Source organism: Lagopus muta, chromosome 5, assembly GCF_023343835.1.
Source record: "Lagopus muta isolate bLagMut1 chromosome 5, bLagMut1 primary, whole genome shotgun sequence".
NCBI classification, from domain to species: domain Eukaryota; kingdom Metazoa; phylum Chordata; class Aves; order Galliformes; family Phasianidae; genus Lagopus; species Lagopus muta.
In genome coordinates, this window is record NC_064437.1 from 21,546,957 (window position 1) to 21,567,949 (window position 20,993).

The 20,993-nt window shown below is 39.1% G+C and overlaps 1 protein-coding gene and 1 long non-coding RNA gene across 5 annotated transcripts in view; one reads left to right on the forward strand and one right to left on the reverse strand.

The window, feature by feature from the left end:
* The first annotated feature begins 1,667 nt into the window (after positions 1-1,667).
* KCNT2 (potassium sodium-activated channel subfamily T member 2) overlaps positions 1,668-20,993 on the forward strand; it is a 118,970-nt gene continuing 99,644 nt past the window's right edge. For all 4 annotated transcript variants that reach the window (XM_048945755.1, XM_048945756.1, XM_048945758.1 and 1 more), the window contains exon 1: positions 1,668-1,890. In XM_048945755.1, the coding sequence (XP_048801712.1) occupies positions 1,796-1,890 (95 nt within the window). In that variant the 5' untranslated portion in view covers positions 1,668-1,795. The remainder of the gene's footprint in view (positions 1,891-20,993) is intronic.
* On the reverse strand, positions 2,109-9,913 carry LOC125693611 (uncharacterized). The gene is made up of 4 exons (XR_007377179.1): positions 9,831-9,913; positions 5,158-5,312; positions 4,447-4,530; positions 2,109-3,568 (listed from the first exon to the last, which is right to left on the reverse strand). It is a non-coding gene; the product is annotated as an uncharacterized LOC125693611 (long non-coding RNA).

A 20,993-nucleotide genomic window follows, 5' to 3' on the forward strand; every position in this document is an offset into this window, starting at 1 on the left:
TGCAAACCAATCAATGTCTTATCATGTTTGCACCTTAAATTTCAAAAGAACTGACACAAAACAGCATCAGCCATGTATCACAGTACCATAGAATAGCTGGAATTGGAAGGGACCACTAAGGATCATCGAGTCCAACTCCTGGTTCCAAACAGAACTGCCTGCACAGCAGTCCACGTATCTGAGAGTGGCGTCCAAATGCTCCTTGAACTCTGGCACTTGGGGCTGTGCCCACTGCCCTGGGCAGCCTGCTCCATGCCCAAGGCTCTCCGGTGCAGAACATTTCTCTAACTCACACCTGATCACCCTGATGCTGTTTCATGCCGTTCCCTCAGTGCCTGTCACTGTCACCAGAAAGCAGAGCTCAGTGCTCCCCCTCCACTCCCTGCAGGAACTGTAGGCTGCCACGAAAGCCTTTCCTCACAGCTCCTCTGCTCTGGGCTGAGCAAACCCAAGGGTCTCAGTGCTCCTCATATACCTTGTTCTCCATACTCTTCACCATATTTGTACCCCTACTTTGGATGCTTTCTAATAGTTCTATGTCTTTCTTATGCTGTGGTATCCAAACTGCACAATGATTGAGGTGAGGCCACATAGAGCACAGCAGGACAGCCCCTTCCATCACCCGGTGGCAGTACTGGCAACCCTTTGGCCACCAGAGCACACTGCTGGCTCAGCTCTGTTTTCACACCAGCCAGAACTGCAGATCCCTTTCTTTGGAGCTGCGCTCCAGCCTCTCAACCCAAAGCCTGTGTACATACCCAGGGTCGTTCTGTGCCAGGTGCAGAATCCCCCACTTGCTCTTATTAACTTCATGAAATTGGCAATTGCTGAGCTGCATGCTTTGTAAAAATCTCTCTGCAAGGCATCTCTACGGAGGGGCTCAATGGCTACTCTCAGTTTAGTGTCCTTCACAATAATGAAAACAATAAGGAAGGCTGGCCCTGCAGACACCCACCTGTATCCGGATAGGAGCCTGATGGAGTCCTCTGAGCCTGCCTGCCACCAAGTCGTGCCTGCTAGAACAAAGAGGAGCAGGAGACAAAGCTATGGCAGAACCAGCAGGCCTTCAGCAACGTGGGGTCTGCAGAGAGGATCCTTAAAGGCAGCACGTGAAAAAAGAACGAAATACAAGAAAGAACGACCTATCACAACAAAACACCCAGAGATCGAACAATCTTTACTTCGACGTTTGGGGCCTATGGAAAGGTACTTCCGAGGCAGCCTCAGGTGGTACCGAACGCGGCAGCTGTCGGTGCAGGTGCCGAGCAACGCCCGGGGCATGAAGGCGCCCTCCGGGAGCCCGGCACAGGTGCGGCGCAGCACCTCCTGCGTCCCGGGGGCGAGCAGCCCCCCGCTCGGCATGCAGCCGACGGTCCTTCTATTGGCCGGCAGGCAGAGGTTCCCGCACCGTCACCGGAGCACGCTAACGAACGCCCGCCCTATTGGCTGGCCGGCCCGCGGCGGCTCCGAACAATATTTGCATGGCGCTGGACCGCTCTTTGTTGTCAACCGCGGCGGGCGGGCGGTGCGCGCGCGCTCGCGCGTTGTGGGTGGGCGCGCGCCGCCGCCGCCCGCCGCCACCTGTCCGCCCCGCCGCGCGAGGCGGAACTTTCAACCCGGCGGCCGGTAACGGCCCCGCGGCGCGTGTGGGGCGCGGCAACCGCCTCGGGCGTCCGGGGACGGCCGGCCCCGATCCGGCACCGCCGCCGTGCCGCGCCGCTCCGTCCCCGGAGGCGCGGACCGGCGTCCGGGAGCGATCGGCGCTCCGCGGGTCGGTCCGCCTCCGCCGGGCAGGATGGTGGACTTGGACAGCGAGGTCCCCCCGCTGCCGCCGCGGTACCGCTTTCGAGATCTGCTGCTGGGTGACCAGGGCTGGCAGAGCGACGACAGGTGAGCGGCGCGGCGGAGCGACGGAGGGCCGGGCCGGCGGGGGGCGGCGAGGCGCGGCCCTGCTCTGGGGGCTCCGCGCCCGGGCAAACTTTCCAGGGGAAGAAACGGGGCCGGAGGAGCGGGCGGGATGCGGGACCGGCCGCGGGGGAACGCGCCGAGCCGCGCTTCGGCTGCCCCGGGAGCGGCGCTATTGTCCGACACGCGGCTCCCGCCCGGCGTTCTCTTTCCGCGCCGCGATTCAGGCTGGGATGGCCATTGCCTTCATCTGGTTGTGAATCGTTGCGAGGATTAAAGACAACAAACCGATGGCGCACCAAGGCGTGCTTCGTTTCCAAGCGCTAAGTAGCGTTGGTGATCACCGGCACCGTGGTGCCGCTATGTGATCGCGCGACCTGCCGTGCCAGCGAGCGATTCACTCACAGCGCCTGCAGAACCGCGTGAGGTCTGCTTTGCAGTAAGAATTCCCTATGGTTAAATGGCAGAAAAGCCTGCTTGTCTGTAATGCTATGTTGAACCGATTTTAATTCAATACAGTTGTACTGCCAGGGTGAGTCATGCTTGAACTCAGCAGCCAGAAACTTTGATTTTAACGCTGATCTACTCTTGCAATTTTAGCTGCTTTCCTAAATAAATAATAATAGTAAAAGACCTCTCATTGCTCACAAGTTCACATAAAAGCAAAATTTGGTATTTTCTTTATGACAGTGCGGTATACAATGAAGTAATTAAACAAATTCCATTTACCCAGACAGTTATGAAATAGTGAACGATGTCTTAAGATAGTCATGAAAACGTGGTGGCTGGAAATGATGGCATTGCATGCTTATTAGTTCAGTGCAAGGGAGTTACTGGATTTATCAAAGCATGGTTGTATATTTTAAATACTAATTAAATTATAAGTGTATTCTGTGCACATAATTTTATGATGACAGCATTCTTTGAGGACTTTAGAAAAAGTAGATAATATACCTCCTTTTTATTTTTGACTGGAATAGGAAAAAAGCCCACAACCTTTCTTTATTAACTGTTTGTTTATTTAGCTAAGATTGTGATGGCTAACAAAAATAAAATACTCTCTGTGACACTTCTCGGACCACTCTGTGGATTAAAACTTCTGCCATCTCTAGTTCAAACTTCTGTTTGACTTGCTTTCCTAAACTTCATAACGTTACCTTCTGTGGAGCAAGCATGGGGCTGATCTCACACTGGAAATTGCGTATAAGCAACTATAAACCATAGCGTGGAAATTCCTACTGCAAGTCTACGTCTGCTTAATGAAATATATATATATATAAATCCTTGGAAAATACTGATAGCAGAACTATAGCATAACAGCATTACAGAGCATGATTATTATTGGAAAACTACACCAACGGGCTAGTGGAATATGAATAGTTAATAGTTTAATTATTTTGTTAACATCCATGAATGAAATAACTATCTCTAGTCACATCTGAAATATAAATTATGAAGCCAGGACTGAAAAGAGCAGAAATGGCTTTCCAGAACTTCAGCTATTGCCCTCTGTTAGGTCTGGACACAGCTGCAGCATGGGGGGAAGGCTGTGCAGTTGGCTCTACTTTGCATGAGGCTGTCATAGCAGCACTCTTCTCCAGTGCTGCAAGTTACCATAGCAGTCTCCAGATACTTGCTTTCTGTTATCTGAACAAAGTCCGTTCTTAAAAAAAGAAAAAAAAAAAAATCTGAGTTTTTATTTGCCCATCTTATGATATGGTCATATCATATCATATCATTGTTTTTCTTTTTGTTTGTTCTCTAGTAGAGGAGATCACTCAATACTGAAATATTACTGCAATCCCACTGCTGATATTTTGTTACTATCCAGTATACCAAAAGCATACTCTGTATAAAAATATGGCCATATATTTTTAATATTAGACACTTTCAGGAAATACTTCATTAAAGAGGCTAAAGACCTGTGAGGACTTTTAACAAAGTTTGAAATGGTTCACCACAGGATTGATATTACATGAGTATGACATTGGTTCTTTTTTTTCTTTTTTCTTTGTGACCTTACATAAGTGACCCAGGTTTGTGTTTGGTGAAGCACATTTCTTGTATTCTCTTCTAATTAGCACGTAATACAGATATTGCCAAAGGTTGTGCTTTACACCATCTTCAACTGAATAGACATTAACTACGACTGGAATACCTGAAAACTATAATACAGTTGAAGTAGCCTTATAGCATGGCTGAACAAAGGCATGTGATCAATATGGCTCATTTTCAGAGGTTACTAGCCATTGGTCAAGATCCTGAAAATAATTTTTTGCATGTTTCCAGTTCACTGCAACTTCATTCTTCTAATTGCTTTTGACTCCTGTGCACAGATTGATACCAACGATTTCCACCTGTGATTGATAAACCTCAGGCCTGCTACATCTGAACTCTTAATTTGCTGTTTTAGGCTCATTGCTTTTAAGGGGAGAATTTGATCAGATATTTATTTTAAATAATTCTATTTGCTTATAAAATGCATGCACAAAGTTCTTTGCTGAAAGTAACGGGACTCTGATTAGGGAAAATTGTTGTTACCTCTGTCCCTGTCTGCAGATAGACTTCTAAACGCCATTTTCTCACTAGGATTGCTCTTCCAGTAAAACTTCAGTCCCCATTTGGCTATTCACATTTCATATGGAAAAAAAATATTAATTTACTCAGATCTTTTTGTGTCGTTTTATTTATTTTTTAAGTAGAGGCACTCACAATCCTGTCACCATGTAAAATATTTAAATATTTTGGAACGTATGTGAATACTCTGGACATATGTGGAAGCTTTTCACATATGTCCAGATGGGAGAGCAGGTGAAAGCTCAGCACAGTGGCTGAAGTACACAGGTGCCACACAATTATTTCTGCAGCAGGTGCTTTCATTGTTCTGGCCATGTAAGTGATCCAACCACTGGACCATGGGTGATAAGACTGAATAACTGACTTTATCACTAATTATGTAAATATCACTAATATCCCTTGGTGAAGTCTTGCCTTTGCTCTTGAAAATAACTGAAACTGAAGTAAATACTTTGATTTAGTGGATATTCTTAGATGTTTTTCTTTACCATCATAATACAGTCTGGCTGCCTGGGAAGGGAGCAGGAGTAAAGGGATAACTCGGGGATTATCTCGGCAGCAGCCATTTACCCATCAGTTCAGTAAGATTTCACTGAAGCACAACTGTAACAGTAAGTTGCATAACACATAGTTTCAGCTTTTATAAGCCTACTGATAATCAATTATCAGTCTTACCAGCTGAGTTGAAGAGCATCAGAAACAAAAGTAGAAAATATCCTTGTAAGTGAATCACAGTGAAGACCTGATGTGGTTTAAATCTGGCAAATAATTTGCTTCAAAGAACTGGAAAAGATATTAACTTCAGGCTCCCACGTCAACTTTCAAAAAAGCTGTTTGGAAAACAGAAAATATATTGTTTCATCTAACTGTGTACTCATTATATACTTCAAAAAAAGCCAAAGCAGATAAATAGAAGCTAAAAGAATTCCAAGTTAAAAATATTAATTAAAAAAAAAAAGCATTAACATTCTGTTGGTATGAGTGCTTTCTTAGTAAGGTTAGTCATAAGTTCAGAGTTTAAGTAACATGTAGAGTCAAGAATGTTACTCACCACTGTGATTGCTTACACTAGTGACCTGTTTGGATTTCTGCTGCATGCTTTTGGCTATCACCAGGTAGCCAAAACAGTTTGAGCAGCATCCAGGAGCGGTCTGGCATTTAGAATGTCCAAGGAAACACTCCCACACAGTGTGTATATAGGGCATTCTTTGTCATTTCATGTCAGTGTCAGTGCCTGGGCCCATTGTCTTACTGCTAAAGATGTACCCAGAATGGATCACTGTCATTTTATTGTGGAAATAACATCTACCCTTGAATGTTACACACTGCTTTTCCTATTTCTGCTACTATTTTTTTTTTTTATTTTTATTTTTATTTTTTTTAAGTTGCCTGTGTTTCCTGCAAGTCACACATTCATTTTACATATATATGGCAGCTCTGCTACAGGGAGGTCCAAGTATAACTAGCAGACACATTCATACCTGGGTCCTCTTCCTCAAACACACTGTATAGCCTTAAACTGAAGGCAATAAGTGTGTTAAACACCTTTATTGTTATAATTCCTTTCCCACAATATTTTAGAGACAGAAAAGGAAAAAATGCATGGATGTTTTAAAAATGTGCAGCAGGAGATTCTGTTGACCTCAAAAATGTAACATTTTGTTTTTACTATCTTTTACACTTCAAATCCCTCTGGGTTTCTGCAAGATTAAGCAGAATGTTGGATTTTCTTTGGTCCTTGTATACCAATGTAAATTTCATAAATACTGAATATTTCTAGCAATATTAATGAAGAGACCACAGGGTACACATTAGAGCATTGAATTAATACAGTCTGTCATTTGAACTGCAATACTATACACAAGAGTTTATAGTCAAAAACATTTTTTATATTACTATTAAATTTTACTGCCTGTTGGATTTCCAAGTTACACGGAGAAGTAAAATGCTCAAGAAAGAATCACTGTGACTATGCTACTTCAAAATCACATACCAAAAGAGTAAATAAAAGAGAACACTGAACCTTGATGCATTTTGTAACTCTCACACTCAAAGCATCAGATTTCATAATTTCCATATGCTGTTCCACTAAGTGTTTACAATTTCACAGTCAGAGGAAAAAATTTACATTTCTCAGTTCTGCATTTTTCTTTTCTGTACCTAAGTAAGAAGAGACATTAGCTGGTACTGGGAACACATTTCAAATACTGCTCCTGTACCAAGGATGAAGATTTGAGTCATTTTGCTATAGCATATACTTTAATAATAAAACCATGCAGGCAAGCGTTAGCTTTGTTATATTGGCTACTGAATGGATTAAATTAAAACCAGATTTCCTTTCTAATCTGCTTACCACTTAAATCAACATTACCACCTATCTGGAAAGAGATCCAGACATTGCAGCACTTCCACACACCACTTGGAGAACTGTTTGTTGCTGTCATTTGACACTACTTTCAAGGAACAGCTCCTCTTGTAAACCTCAGAAGGCACAGTGCGTATTACGGAGTAGAGCCCTCCTTTGTCTTACTTTTTGGAAGTCACCTGAGATTATTCAACTAAGAGGGGTTAAAAGCTCACCCATTTCTGAATCAAGTGACTTAAGATATCTGACCCTTGATTCAAATCACATGAAAATTCTGCACCTCCTCAGAAGATTCTGTTATGATTTCTTCAAAATAAACCCCCCTATTTCCTTCAATTTGACCTCTTCATTTTGGAAAATGTATTGAGTTCTTCCATTTAACACAGATCACAAAGTAAAAGATCTTACGCAAATAAAAACAAATCCAGATATATTTGGCAATATAAGTAATTTTTCAAAGCAATTCAGCAATTTAGAATCCTAAATTCTGTTTCAGAAGCTTGATTTTGACTGAAACCACTTAAGATTCTAATGGTCTAATTGACTAAGAAAGTAAATAGTTCCATGGTAACTGTGGTGAGACTCTGCACAGAGGTATTTGGAAAGCTTGAGTTGCCCAAAAACCTGAAAAAAACTGCTGCATGTTAATAATAATTAAAAAATAAAGAAAAATACTAACATTTCAAAACCACTGCACCAGCCACATTTAGAGGTTTATATTTATACTTCAGGTAGCAGGTTTAGGAGCACAGTTCTCATAGAAAAATTCGTATTTCAGAACTCACTTTCCATCTCAACTAATTGTTGGATTAAGTCCCTTTTTTTTAGTTAATCTTACAGGTAAAAGGAGGAATGAACTTCCTTATGTGGAAGAGGTGAAGAGGAAGCAATACTCCACAAAAGGTGGTTCTGTCAGCTTATACATGTTTTAGCATCATTCTTACAACAACAGCAGAAACAAAGATGTATTATTTCTGTAGTCCACTTCATCTAGCACAAATTGGAATTGGGGAAAAGATAAAAAGATAAGAGAAACAGTTCCGTGTTATATCTGTACTTGTCCTAGAAAGACCTCAATGGTGAACATCTGCAGAAGTTTTCTGGTGCAGAAAAAGTTTAAGTAACTCAGCTTCAAAACTCTGAAAGAGTTTTTATTTTTAATTTTTAAAATTTTTTAAATTTTTGTCTTCTCCTGGCCAAGTTTGTAAATGTGCTTGGTACTTCAATTATTACTTAATTATACACTTAATACTCAAAAGCTCTTATTTTTCCATCTAGAACCTTTATCCGTGCTACTTTACATCTGGCAGACACTACAGTATTCCGTGGGGAACTGATCAGTTCCTTCCCAAATGTTCTCTCTCTTAATTTTATGATTATTATAAATCATAATCATTGGCTGTGATAGAATAACAGTAAATTTCTGTGTTGCTGTGATTACTGTCAGAATGATTCTTTTATAACAAATGGTAGCATTGGTTTCTATTACCTCCTTTTTTCCTGTGAGTCATGTGGAACATCCCAAATGTCTGAAGCTTCAAAACGCTTATTATGAAGATTTTTTCTAAACATCTTAGTGCTATACATCAAGTTCCTAGACTGGAAATTTGTAGTGTACTAAAAGTACTCTTTTGAATTGAAGGCTATGGTACGTGCACTCTATCCAGTGACTTGTTCTAGTCCATTAAATCCTTTAAAATGAATATCGTTCAACTACCGTAAAAGTTCTGCAGCACAGAAGATTTGGTGCAGAATGCCTTAAAGATTCCAGCCTCCTCCACACAGTCATCTACTAATTATGTTATCAGTTAACTTCCCGGTGGGAAGTATCAGTAAAACAGAAACACTCATTAAGAGATAAAAACAGTGATATTATTATTTACTGACAAGCATCCCTTGAGGGACAAATTCTGTCTCCATATATAGAGATGTCTGTGAGGCAGTGCTGTAGATCTGTGGTGGAAATCCAATCACTAAATCTCATATCATTCTGCTTGACTTTGTTGAGTATCAAGCCATGGTAGATGAGGTGGAAGGCATTAGGTTATAACTAGTCAGTGCTGGACAAGTTATCTACTGAGTTAAGAACAAGAAAAAAAATTTATTCTAACTCTCAGGCAGGGAGTTTAGCCATTAGTTACTGGAAATGTAACAGCTGGACAAGGATCATATGCCTGGTAGGAGCAATTTACAAGATTTGAGCAGCAGTCCTAGCTATAGATTAGCCCTGCCAGGAAAGTCTTTCCCTGTCTCCTAGATACTGTATTCTGAGTCAAAGTGCTTTCTGCAAAGAAAAGAGTTTGTGCTTTAGCTTTTTACAGTGTTAGAGTTAACGCCACTTGTATTTCAAGTATCTTTAAGTTACAGTGCGCCTTCAAAATACAGTAATTATTGAGATATTTAATAAGGAGTAAACATTTTAAAACAGCCTCTGTATTATTCTAAATAGCCATATTGTTCTAGGGGGGTTTAATGTCTTCCTCACTTTGTTTTTTCTTCCCCGGGTGACTAGAAAAGACTTAAGCACAGATAAAAGCAGTGTTAAACCAAATCTGAAACAAATACAAATGGGAAAAATGTTAAGCTGAGACTGGAACACTGCTTTATATTTGTTCTTTATGTGACAGCATCTGTTAATGCACAACATCCCCTTACTCCAGAAGGGGTTTGGTTTCCCATACTCACATGGAAATGAAGTAAGGGCATTGGTTACTTATTACTACTGCCTTGCAATTCTCCCTGTCAATCACAGCCAGCTCTAGCAAAGATGGTATGAACACTACCCTCTATCTTTAACTGAATGCACCCTTTTGAAAAGTAAGCAAACTCTGTTTCCACTGCGTATAACAATTTTGTATTTGATTAGTGGTGTAACAGTCAGACAGATCAGCACAGAGGAATGGTGATACAGGAAATGTACTGACAAAGGGACTAGCATGATAGAAGGGTACTACAAAGAAAACTACAAAGAAAAAGCGCTCACCCATCTCTAAACATCTAGGCTCAGGAGGAAAACTCCAGAAGAGAGGGGGGGGGCATCTCCAGCAAGAGATCCTTCCCTACTACCAGTCAGCCCTTAAATGAGCTTTAAGAGAGGTGCAGCTAGACTCCATCACACAGCTGAATTGCCTACACCCGTGCTCCCAGGGCTGACCAGATCCTTTCCCCAGGTGATCAATCAGTGGTTTAGGCTGTGACTCAACAGTTCCCATACAAATGTTTTAATCAGATATATGAACTATTATTTAAAAGATGTTTTTGTAGTTACTACCTGGTTTTTAATTACTGTTTTGTTCTCTCAGTAATCATTAAAAAAAAAAAAAAAAAAAATACAGACACATAAAGTGTAGCAAAATATTCTGTAGTACACAAACATTAATTAACTGACTGATTAATTTAGCTAATCTCACACAAAAACCCCCATACATTTAAAGTGCACTGGATTTTAAGGGCCAGATTAGTTTTTGCTTCTGATTTTTTCCCCTAATTTGGCAATTTACAGATTATAGTCTGGAGGAAAAAAAACCCACGAAACAAAAAACCTCACAAAGTAAGATGAATGCTGTATTATAAATTTTTTTTAATACGACAAATTGTAGCAATTAACTATTCATGAAAACTTGAACAATGTGATTTTTGTGCTGTTTAACCAACTCAAGTGGTCATTCAAACAGGTTTAATGCAACCTTGGCATGGCATTTCACGCTAGGAAGAATGAGTTGGGCCACTAGAAATGCTTCAGAGTAAAGCATCTCTGAGGATATCAGTAGGGATGTCTGAGAAATGGTAGAAAGGGAATTTTTGTGAGCCAGTCTTGTGACATGCACCATGGGCTAATCTGAGACTTGTGGAGTGGCGACGAAGAGCTGGAGTTGTCTAACAATCTGCTGCTACTTCTCTTTGGGCTATGGTGACCTGTGGGTTTAGAAATTCCTTTCCTTTCTAGGAATGGCAGTGCCACTTTACATGGACAGAAATGTTCATATGGAAAGAAGAAAGAGTTGAAAGTACTGTTATGCCTTCTTGTATTACCCTAGGCATTTGACAATTCATTATCAGACCTCCTTATGTTAATATAGTTGATCCATAAACACACCTCTGCTCATTGTATGCAGGTATTCCACCTATTACTAACTGCTCTGCCTTAAGATCTATATAAAGCATAAGAACAATGATACAACAAAACCTATTCAAACCCATCTCAGCAATACAGTTAGCTGAAAAAATCTTAAGTAATTTGACCCTCACTAAAGCCACCGAACTTTGAAATATCTGCCTTCATTTGGGAGGTCATAGTTTACATTGAACAAGCCACTTTTCAAAGGCACCTGCTAACTCATTTTGTAAAAACATCTAAAGCACATCATGGAATTTTGAGATTATTTAAAAAATAAAATACCGGGCACAGAATTCTACCAGGTAATCTACTGATGAGCAGCACTTTTACACTGAAGTGCTTAATCATCGCACTACGTTGTGAAAGTGCTATTTAACTAGAATAAAAGATATAGAATAAACTGCTAAAATATTGTGAAAAATATTTTAAAGTTTTCTTAATCTAAGAAAAAGCCAATTAAAAACCATACCTTATGTATGTGTAATAGAAAGTGTAATAGCTCACTCCAAGGAGAATGAGATTTACATGAAATCTGTAGTTACACTGTACCTTGTTGGCTGTGAAGAACAGTATTAGACAGGTGACATCTAAGATACCAGTGACATTCATTTGTTCTATTATGTGTTCAGAGTTTGTGAGTCATTGTAATTCCTTAAAGTATATAAATAAATAGACACTCTTTTTGTGGGGAAAAAAAAAAGAAGCATGCAGTAGAGACTGAAAAGTTATCAATATAGACCAATTTCCTTTTACACATAAACACAAATCACAGATTTGTGACAACTGCTCTATGCCTTATGAGGTACTAGGTTGGAATATTAGCCTACAGTGACAGTAAGTAGCCATAGTCTCATTAACTCGTTATATGATGCAGGATTTCACTTGCATGCAAGTGAAGGGAATGAGGGTCTTTGTAAAACTAATCGTTGAATTTTTTACTTTTTCATTCCCAGTCCTACCCTTTTCAATACTTCTTCAGCTAAGACAAATGTTTATTGTAACAAATGAAGTCATTAAATCTTTATCTTCTTTTATATATTTAGTAATAAATTCTTAATAGGGAAAACTGTTTTTTTCCTATTTTTTTCTCAATACCAAGCAAAGTGATATCCTTATCTCTTGGAATCCTTAATTTTCTTGTTTTTTAAAATTAAAAGAAGCAAACCAAAACAAACCACAGAAACAATCTAGAAAGCATTTCTAGATGAGGGCCCAAAGGAAACTTCATTCAGATTAACAACTGATGTTTTGCCTTTTCTTCGGTGTGAGTATTCAAAGTATTTATTTGGTAGTCTTTTATTTATCAGTTCTCCTATGAGGATACCAAGTACTTCGCTTACTGATAAGTATATACTTACACACAATTGATAGAGCAGACAAAAATGCGTTTAAAATTATCACTTGCAAGTTAGGTTGCAATTGAAGCAATAGAAAAACCACAATAGAAAACAGAAAAATAAGAGTAAATCATTTAGCAACTTTGCGTTGTGCAGCTACATTTATCTGAGTACCTGGTACACACATATACATATATATATATAGGAATATGCAATATTCTGACAGCCTGTTTCTACTGTTTTCCCTCCTCAGAGCCAAAGTGGCTCACTCTATACCTGAAGTTTATGTCTACATTAGACTACAAAACACTTTTATCACTTCTGTGGCCACATGTACAGCAGTCACTCTTGTCAGTTAATGCTGATGAACACACTTCTGTCTATATAATACCATGTCACACCACACAGAGAGAATTGAGATATATGGATTTATTATTTCTTTGCACTGCAACTGACTATGTGCATAAGTGTTGAAATACTTATTCAACATTACTGATTATTTTAGTGTGCTTATTGTTTGGGTTCAAGGCCAATGATGATTAATTCTATCTTGCTTAGGCTACTTCTACTTTATAAGTGCAAAAAATCCTCTGCTTTTGTACATTTGTAAGAAGTTACCTGGCTTACTCTATTAGGATTCTCTCAGTTCTAGCTCCAGGTAGAATACATATTCTTTTATGACAAAGGACTGCATGTTATTTTATTCTTCAAGTTATATCACTTTCCTACTCAGTTTTTTCTTTCATCTTTGATTTTCAACCTAATCTACTTCTATTAAAAAAAATTATTAAAAAAAAATATAAAAATGATGGTATATTTCTATGCTTCTTTGGCCATAGTGGCATTGTTATTGTACCTTCTTTCCTGAAGAAAATGTCTCCTGTGAGGACAGGTTCTCATTTTGTATTACAGCAGCCTTTTTGGGTTGCTTACTTTTTCTTATATATATTATTATTATTATTGCAGCATCAGTCTCCATAGAACCTTTCTAAATGACTTAAAAAAAATTAAGTACATGATGTTCACTTCAGACTTCTCCCTTATCTATCTCTTCCAATTATCTCATAATGGAGCAGAGTGCTACAGCTCATATTCTATTTATATCTGTCATTTGCTCTGCTCTTAGTTTGTTCCTAGCCTAAATCCAACTTGAAGGTCTTGGCATGGGTGCCATTTGTTCTTTTCCATCTCCCGTCAACATTATCACTGGTACTTGTATTTTTATCAATCCTAACATATGCTGTAAACATTTTTGCTGTTGTTTTGTTAGCTTTTTGCCGTGATTTTATTTAGCTGCCATTTTTTAATCTTTACTTTTCACCCTAATGTGGTGGTTACAACTTTATGTCTGGTTACAATTCCAATTTTCATGTTACAGACAATTTGTTGTCTACCATTGTGGATGTGGCTTATGCAATTCTAAAGAAACTAAAATCACTGCAAGCTGAGAATTATCTCCCATCCTTTTAAGATACTAACACTTTCTCCAACTTGAGTAACTATAGTACAGAATAGCATCTTTTTGACTACTGTATATATATTTTTTTTTATATAATTTTTTTTAAAAAACAAGGCATTCTTAGGAATTCATAAAGAGAAGAATAAGAAATTACATAAAAATCTGCTTTTGAACTTCATATACATTTGCCTTGTATTTTTATTATTAATTATATTTGTATGAAATCCTGAGACCTTGAATCTAGGACAAACCATTGTAGAAAAGCCCTTTAGGGAAATAGAAGAGCATATGACTCCCATTTCAAGAGGAATGTGTCAGAAGTCAAGCAATTTGCAGCAAGTAGATGGAACACAGGACCAGAGTGTCCTGATCAAATATAGATCAAACAATGAAGAGTTCAGCATACTGAACTGCCTCCTAATCCTGAAGGCATGCTAAAGACTGATACTTAAGAAGCACTTATAGTGTTTGAAGACAAAGATGAAAATAGAACTACTGAAGGAAAAAAGCAAGTTTACAGAAGTAACTGGAAAGCTGCTTCCCTCCAGACAGCACAGTGGCTTAGCAGCCTTCATGTAGTAGCTATGTATTTGTGCAGGTAGAGTAGGATGGGAGGGTTCAGCTCTTTGCTGTGGGTAGCTATTACTACTCCAGTACTAACTTAATGAAAAAAGATAACCCATAAAACTCTCCTCCTGGGAATACCATAGTTATACATCCTCTTACTTGCACTTCTTTCACAGTTGTAACTATGAATGAAAAATAATCCATTTTGATTTTAAGAACCCTACAAACTTGAATAGGTAGCTATATCATGCTTCATTTTAGCAAGCTAGCAAATTATACTGTTGTTTCAGTTGGCTATGAATTCATACAGCTGACGTTGAACATTATAAGCTTTTAACCCTATTAACGAGAGATAAATTTTCTCATAATATTAATCTTATACTGGTAGTATTTGACTCTGCTCAGCTAGTTTTCTCTTAAAATCAAAGACTGCCTAGTTTGTTAATCACAGATTAAACTGGTGTGATTGGTCAGTTACTTAGCAGAGAGTAGTAGGCGATAAGAGACAAGGCATAAGAACAGAGCAAGTTAACACAGAGTCTTGTTCTAAGATCATTCCAGTAGATCTCTTTCCTGATTCTTCTCTCAGTGAACTTACCCCATTCTCACATATATTTCTATATTCTCTCCATTTTGTTCTTATGATCAATATAGTTATAGAAACAGGTTTTTTTTTCTAATGATTCTGTAAGTTACCCTGAACTGCAAATGTGTATATATTTTTCATTTATGAATACACTTGGCTGCTTTCAGATTCAGATAGCTGGAACTGATAGTAGTAGACTTGGATGTGCAGTCCAAGCACACCCTCATGTCCCAGACAGCTCTGCACTGTCAGGCCTCTGTCAGCAGCCCTTTCTTTGTAGTACAAACTGGCATCAAAGGCCAATGCTTGAGCCTCTTCCCTTTCAGAGCTGCTAATCCCTGCTCTGCAAATTACAGAAGGAAACTAAGATCCTACTCTGTTCCCTCAGTTTGAGCCCTGCATGATGTCAAGTAGCTATCAACTACATTATAGTCCTGAGCATCTGCTTCTATCAGCCATAGCTTTCTCTTGTGTTAACTGTAGTCTGCGCCTTCTATGTAACAATTGTTTCTCTCTCTTTTTTTCTTAAATTCACAACTGGAGAAATCTCAGTCCTGTCATTTGGCCTTCAAAATTACTATTGCAATAGAGGTTTAGACTGTCACTTAAATTCAGTTGCACTATATAGCACCTGTTAAATAAATGTCATTTTTCCGGACATAACTATCTTTGCAGCCCTACCTGTTATTTATGTTACATCATTGCATAGATGTACACATGAATTCACCTTCCACTCAGCATAAAATTCACCCTACTTTCCTTGTGCTGTATAAACTCTTGTGAATGAGTCTACTACTCAAGGCCCTGGAGAGCAGCACTGGCACTTACTCCACACTCAGCCTTTTTTGGAGTGGATTAGAAGGTGACAAACCAGACTGTGTTGACAGCTGGGGGTGGCAAGAGAGAACTTCAGGGATTAGGGATGAAAGAAGAGTAAGTGGCAATGGTGCTAACAAAGTGAAATTGAGCACTTTTCTCCTTTCCCATCTCCCAAGATGAAGAAACCAAAGAAACTTTCTACTTTTTTTTCTCTACTTTTTTTTCTCTACTTTTTTTTTTTTTTTTTTTTTTTTTTTTCCTGAGGCAAACATGCAAGGGGTTAATAATTGAGGAATCTAATGTGTATATATCACAGGAATACACAAGTGCACATACATCTTCAGCCTGGAGAAGGGAAGGCTGTGGAATGACCTCGTTGCAGCCTTTCAGATGTAAAGGGAGCCTATTTACAGTAGGGGCGTCAACTCTTTGAAAGGGTAGACAGTAGCATTACAAGGGGAAATGGTTTTAAGTTGAAGGAGGGAAGATTTAGGTTGGATATCAGGGGAAAGTTCTTTACTCTGAGAATGGTGAGGTGCTGTAACAGGCTGCCCAGAGAAGCTGTGGATGCCCCATTCCTGTAGGTGTTCAAGGCCAGACTGGATGGGGCCCTGTGCAGCCTGGTCTGGTATTAAATGTGGAAGTTGATGGACCTGTCTGCAGCAGAGGGGTAGGAGCTTGATCCTTTCAACCCACACCATTCTATGAGTCTGTGATTTATGATCTACATGTAATGTCACTTGAGGTTAAAATTAGCACCAGCTTAATTTTCGTAAAGGTTTAAATATTTGAAGGTTATATTAGCTCAACCATTTCAGTGTTTAGTTTTCCATGACCTCCCTGACAGTAAATTCCTCTGTTATCTGAAAATATAGTTTATACCTGGATGGCAACTGCATAAGCACATGTGAATTACAAAGTGTGTGCCAAACTTTCACTGACTGGTATGAGTTTTATCTGCAAATTTTTTTTCAATTGCACATTGAAAACATGTATCTCCATCTATGTGAATATAAAAGCATCTTCAGTGTGTTCAAATGCTTTTTTCTTATGGTTAATAGTTATCTGCACTTCAGATTTCTATTTGTTTTAAAGAAACATGCAATATTTCATGCTTCATTTCTCCTCCAAATATCATTAGTATGGTCATTTTATGAGAAATAAAGCAATTTAGTTATGCCTAGTTTTCATCTTGAAGGAAGCAATTTTTGGAGAAGGAAAAAAAAAAGAAAGATCAGGTCAGAGAGGCATCAGACAATTCAGATTGATTAGAGATATCTATTTGGTGTCCAATTAAAAAAAAGTAGGATCTTAAGTGCAAAATGTACTCACAGAATGACAGAACCAAATAATGGCCAGGGTTGGAAGGGACATCAAGTATCATGAATCTCCAACGCCCCCTGCCACAGGCAGGGCCACCAACCTCCCCATTCAACGCTAGACCAGGCTGCCCAGGGCCCCATCCAATCTGGCCTTGAACACCTACGTGGATGGGGCATCCACAACCTCTCTGACAGCCTGTTCCAGCACCTCACCACTCTCTCGGTAAAGAATTTCCCCCTGACGTCCAGCCTAAATCTCCCCTCCCTCAACTTAAAACCATTTCCCCTTGTCCTGCAGTTATCAACCCTTTCAAAGAGTTGATCCCCCCTCCCCTCTATAGGCTCCCTTTAGGTATTGAAAGGCTGCAATGAGGTCACCCCGCAGCCTTCTTTTCTCCAGGCTGAACAAGCCCAGCTCCCTCAGCCAGTCTTCATAGGGGAGGTGCTCCAGTCTCCTGATCATCTTTGTGGCCCTCCTCTGGACTCTCTCCAACAGCTCCCTATCTTTCTTGTACTGGGGGCTCCACACTTGGATTCACTTTTACTCACTTTTAGCCTAACACTTAGAAGGGAAATCGGAAGATTTTCACATTTGAAGGATAAATGCAGTGTTGTTTTCTGAAACTGCAGACACTTGCAGTTTATCAGATGCTTCTCATAAGGCTTTCTTAGCATTTTCAGTGAAGATGGTCTTACTTATGCTGTTTTCACTTCAGGGCTCAGTGGGAAGCTGTTAACCAGCTAAGACTCATTATCATTTCCTTGCAGTTATCTAGGAAGCAATTAAGACAACCAAGCTAGGGCAAAGAAGTATGAGAAGAACATAGCTCCCAAAAGGTTGGACACAGAATACAGATCACTTCCCACTAAGGCAATGTGATAAAAAAGACAGCTTAATCTCTTGCACAGTAACTGTAGTTTTATGCAGGGTACAAAAACAAAATTTCAGAAGTTTTTTTTATAATTGGGTTCAAAAGCCCAAACAATGCCAAAAATGAAACTGAACAAGACTGTTGTCCAGCTTGATGAATGCATTTTGCTTGGAAAAATTCATTAGATTTTCTGCTTAAATAGTGATTAAGGAAATCTAAAGCACAGCTACCTTCTTGAACAAAACAATTTTCAGAAGAAAAACAGGAATTTGTGATTTTGACATGACATGCTGATGTTTCTGCCTTAAAATTCAGAATTTATTTTCTGAACCTTCTCTTGTAAAAGAATGTTAATCAGAGAGTAAGACAAAATACAAAGATCACATAAGTTCTGCTATGAACATCGACCACTGTAGGTAGTTTAAGACAATTTTTCCCCATAATGTTATATTTCCTTTTGGGGAGTACAGCTAACACTTCTGTATAGCATACCATGCCTTATATAAAAAAGTAGGTTAACTTACTGAATCTCAACACTTCATTTAGAGGAAGACCTTCAACGTTTGTTTTTCTGACTTGACATACCGTCCATTTTTTCTGGAAATGCTATTGGTTTTAATGGAAAATCAGCAGGCAGATCTAATGTAGTGCAGTTTAATAAAAATATATATATCAAAAGCAGAAAAGTCACAGAAGTAATAAGAAAGCCAGATGTCAACAATAAAGAGCTGTGGAGAGCTCTTTATATTAGAGAAGAATCAATAAATATGTTCTTCTGAAACTCACACTGATCTCCAGACTTGCATGGAGTATTTTGTACAAACAAAGTGGCAAGAAAATGCCTTCCATTTTGGGAGAAAAATATTAATGAAATACATGAAGCAATAAGGGAAGTCCAGTGTGATTATTTTATATTTGGTTATTTTACTCAACTGTAAGTGGGGAGAATCTTTTCACTGATGGTACTGAGCATTGGGTCTTGACATAGGTAACTGCCAATGGATTTCTGATACCATATTACTAAGTCATATTTAAAGTTATGTTTTACACTTGGTCATGTGATTCCTTAAAAATGACAGATTGGGATTCACCCACAACGTTTTTGTTCCTTTTTTTGGATTCTTTTTTTTTCTCGCATATCCATCTGCTCTTTTAATCTTCTCCTTGTTGCTCCATTTTCAAATAGCTAAACCTTAATTTCCTACTTTTTAAGTAAAAATAAAGCCAAGATAAATGATCTCGTCTTCGAGGATACCATGTGCTAACAGTTCTCAGCTTTGTCCTACTTGCTGCTTTAGAAAAGGTGCAGTTTTGAGTGATAAGAAAGAAAAAGGTAACTTGAAGAAGAACAATAACAGATTAGTTTAAGTGATTTGTGATTTGAATGTCACTGGTGCTCACAAGCTAACTTTAAACACTTTCAAGGGACTAACTTTAAGAAGAATGTTTGTTCAGCATTTTCTTAAAAAGTGAAGGCACTTTGGACTTAATCTTAGTAAACAACACATCTGAACACAGTGCTTTCTGGTGTTTTAAATCTTGGGCCACTACAGAAACAAAAACCATAAAGGGAAAAAAAAAAAAAAGCTGCTATACCAACAAAGATGATTTGGTTAAGTGGCCACATCTAAAGAGAGCATTCAGTCTGAGATTCTTACATTTTGAGATGACAAAATCTACCAGGAAAATTTAAGGCTCCTTCTTATCTGAATGTCTGTTTCTCTCACTGTCTAGGTAATATTCATGACAGTGTCCCTCATAGTGTTTAACTGCTAGCTCTGTAAGAAAAATGTGTTAAATTGAGAGCATGGAAACTGCATCCAAACTTAACAGAATAAAGCCTACTGTAAAATAGCAGCATATGTTAAATGTTGGAGTAGCAATATTATAACTCCCTCACTGCCATCATCTATTTTGAACATACACTGGATATCATATTATCTGCTTGCCATTATGTTTCTGATTGGCCTGAAAAAAAGGTGTCTTTCAGGGGCTATGTATCACCAATAGACCTGTATGGCGTTTATGCAGTTCTGCAAAGTTTATAATATCTGTGGGCTGTCTCTATGTGCAACACTGGAAGCAGGCTAAAAATTGATGAAATAATCCATGAGGAGAAGGAAGACCAACATCTCAAAAGACTGAGATCCCTTAAGGTTATGAAATGATAACATTTCAATGAGGTACAGAGATAGCCATGGCACAGCTAAAGCTTTTGTACACTAAGAAGCAAAGGAATGACTTTGAGATTCATTGTTAATCTAAACAATATGATGACAAGAGGAGATGGATAATGAAAACACTGCCAGTAGTAACACTAAATTAATGACACCTGGTCACAATGTCATTGTTGACAGTGGCATAGAAGGAGACCTAGAGAGAAGGCTATGCATTCTATTATGTCTGCGGTTAGAGTTAGAAGTGGTGGTGGTGTAGTGGTTTAACCTGGCAGGTGGCTGAGCTCCACACAGTTGTTTGCTCACTCCCCATTCTCAGTGTGATGGAGAAGGGAATCAGAAAAAAACAAAGTAGAACTTGTGGTTTGAGATAAAACTACTGAGATCGAGAAAGGGGAAAGGGTAACAATTACGACAAATGTACATATACATATATGAATGTATGTAACGAGATGGACAGGCAATTACACACCACTCCCCAGTCAATGCCCAACTGCCTCCCAGCAGCGGAAGAGAGACAGAGATGAATTTCCACCCCCCTCCAAACTCCTTCTGCTTCATGTCATATGGTATGGAAAATCTCTTTGGCCAGTTTAAATCAGCTAATTCTGTTCCCTCTCAGCTCCTTAGGCCCTTCACTGCAAACGGCCTTGGTTCTGTACAACACTTCTTAGCAGGCAACTATAAATATCTGTGCATTATCAACATTGTTTTTCTCCTGGAATCAAAATAGTATCATACCAGACACTCGGAAGCAAACAATTCTCAGTCTCAGCTGAAACTAAGACAAGTGCTATGGGAGAGAATGAATTACTTCTGCAAAAGAAAGAGCTAAAGTAAAATTAAGAGAATGAGACACTTTCACCAAAAGTAGTTTCCAACGGAAAACA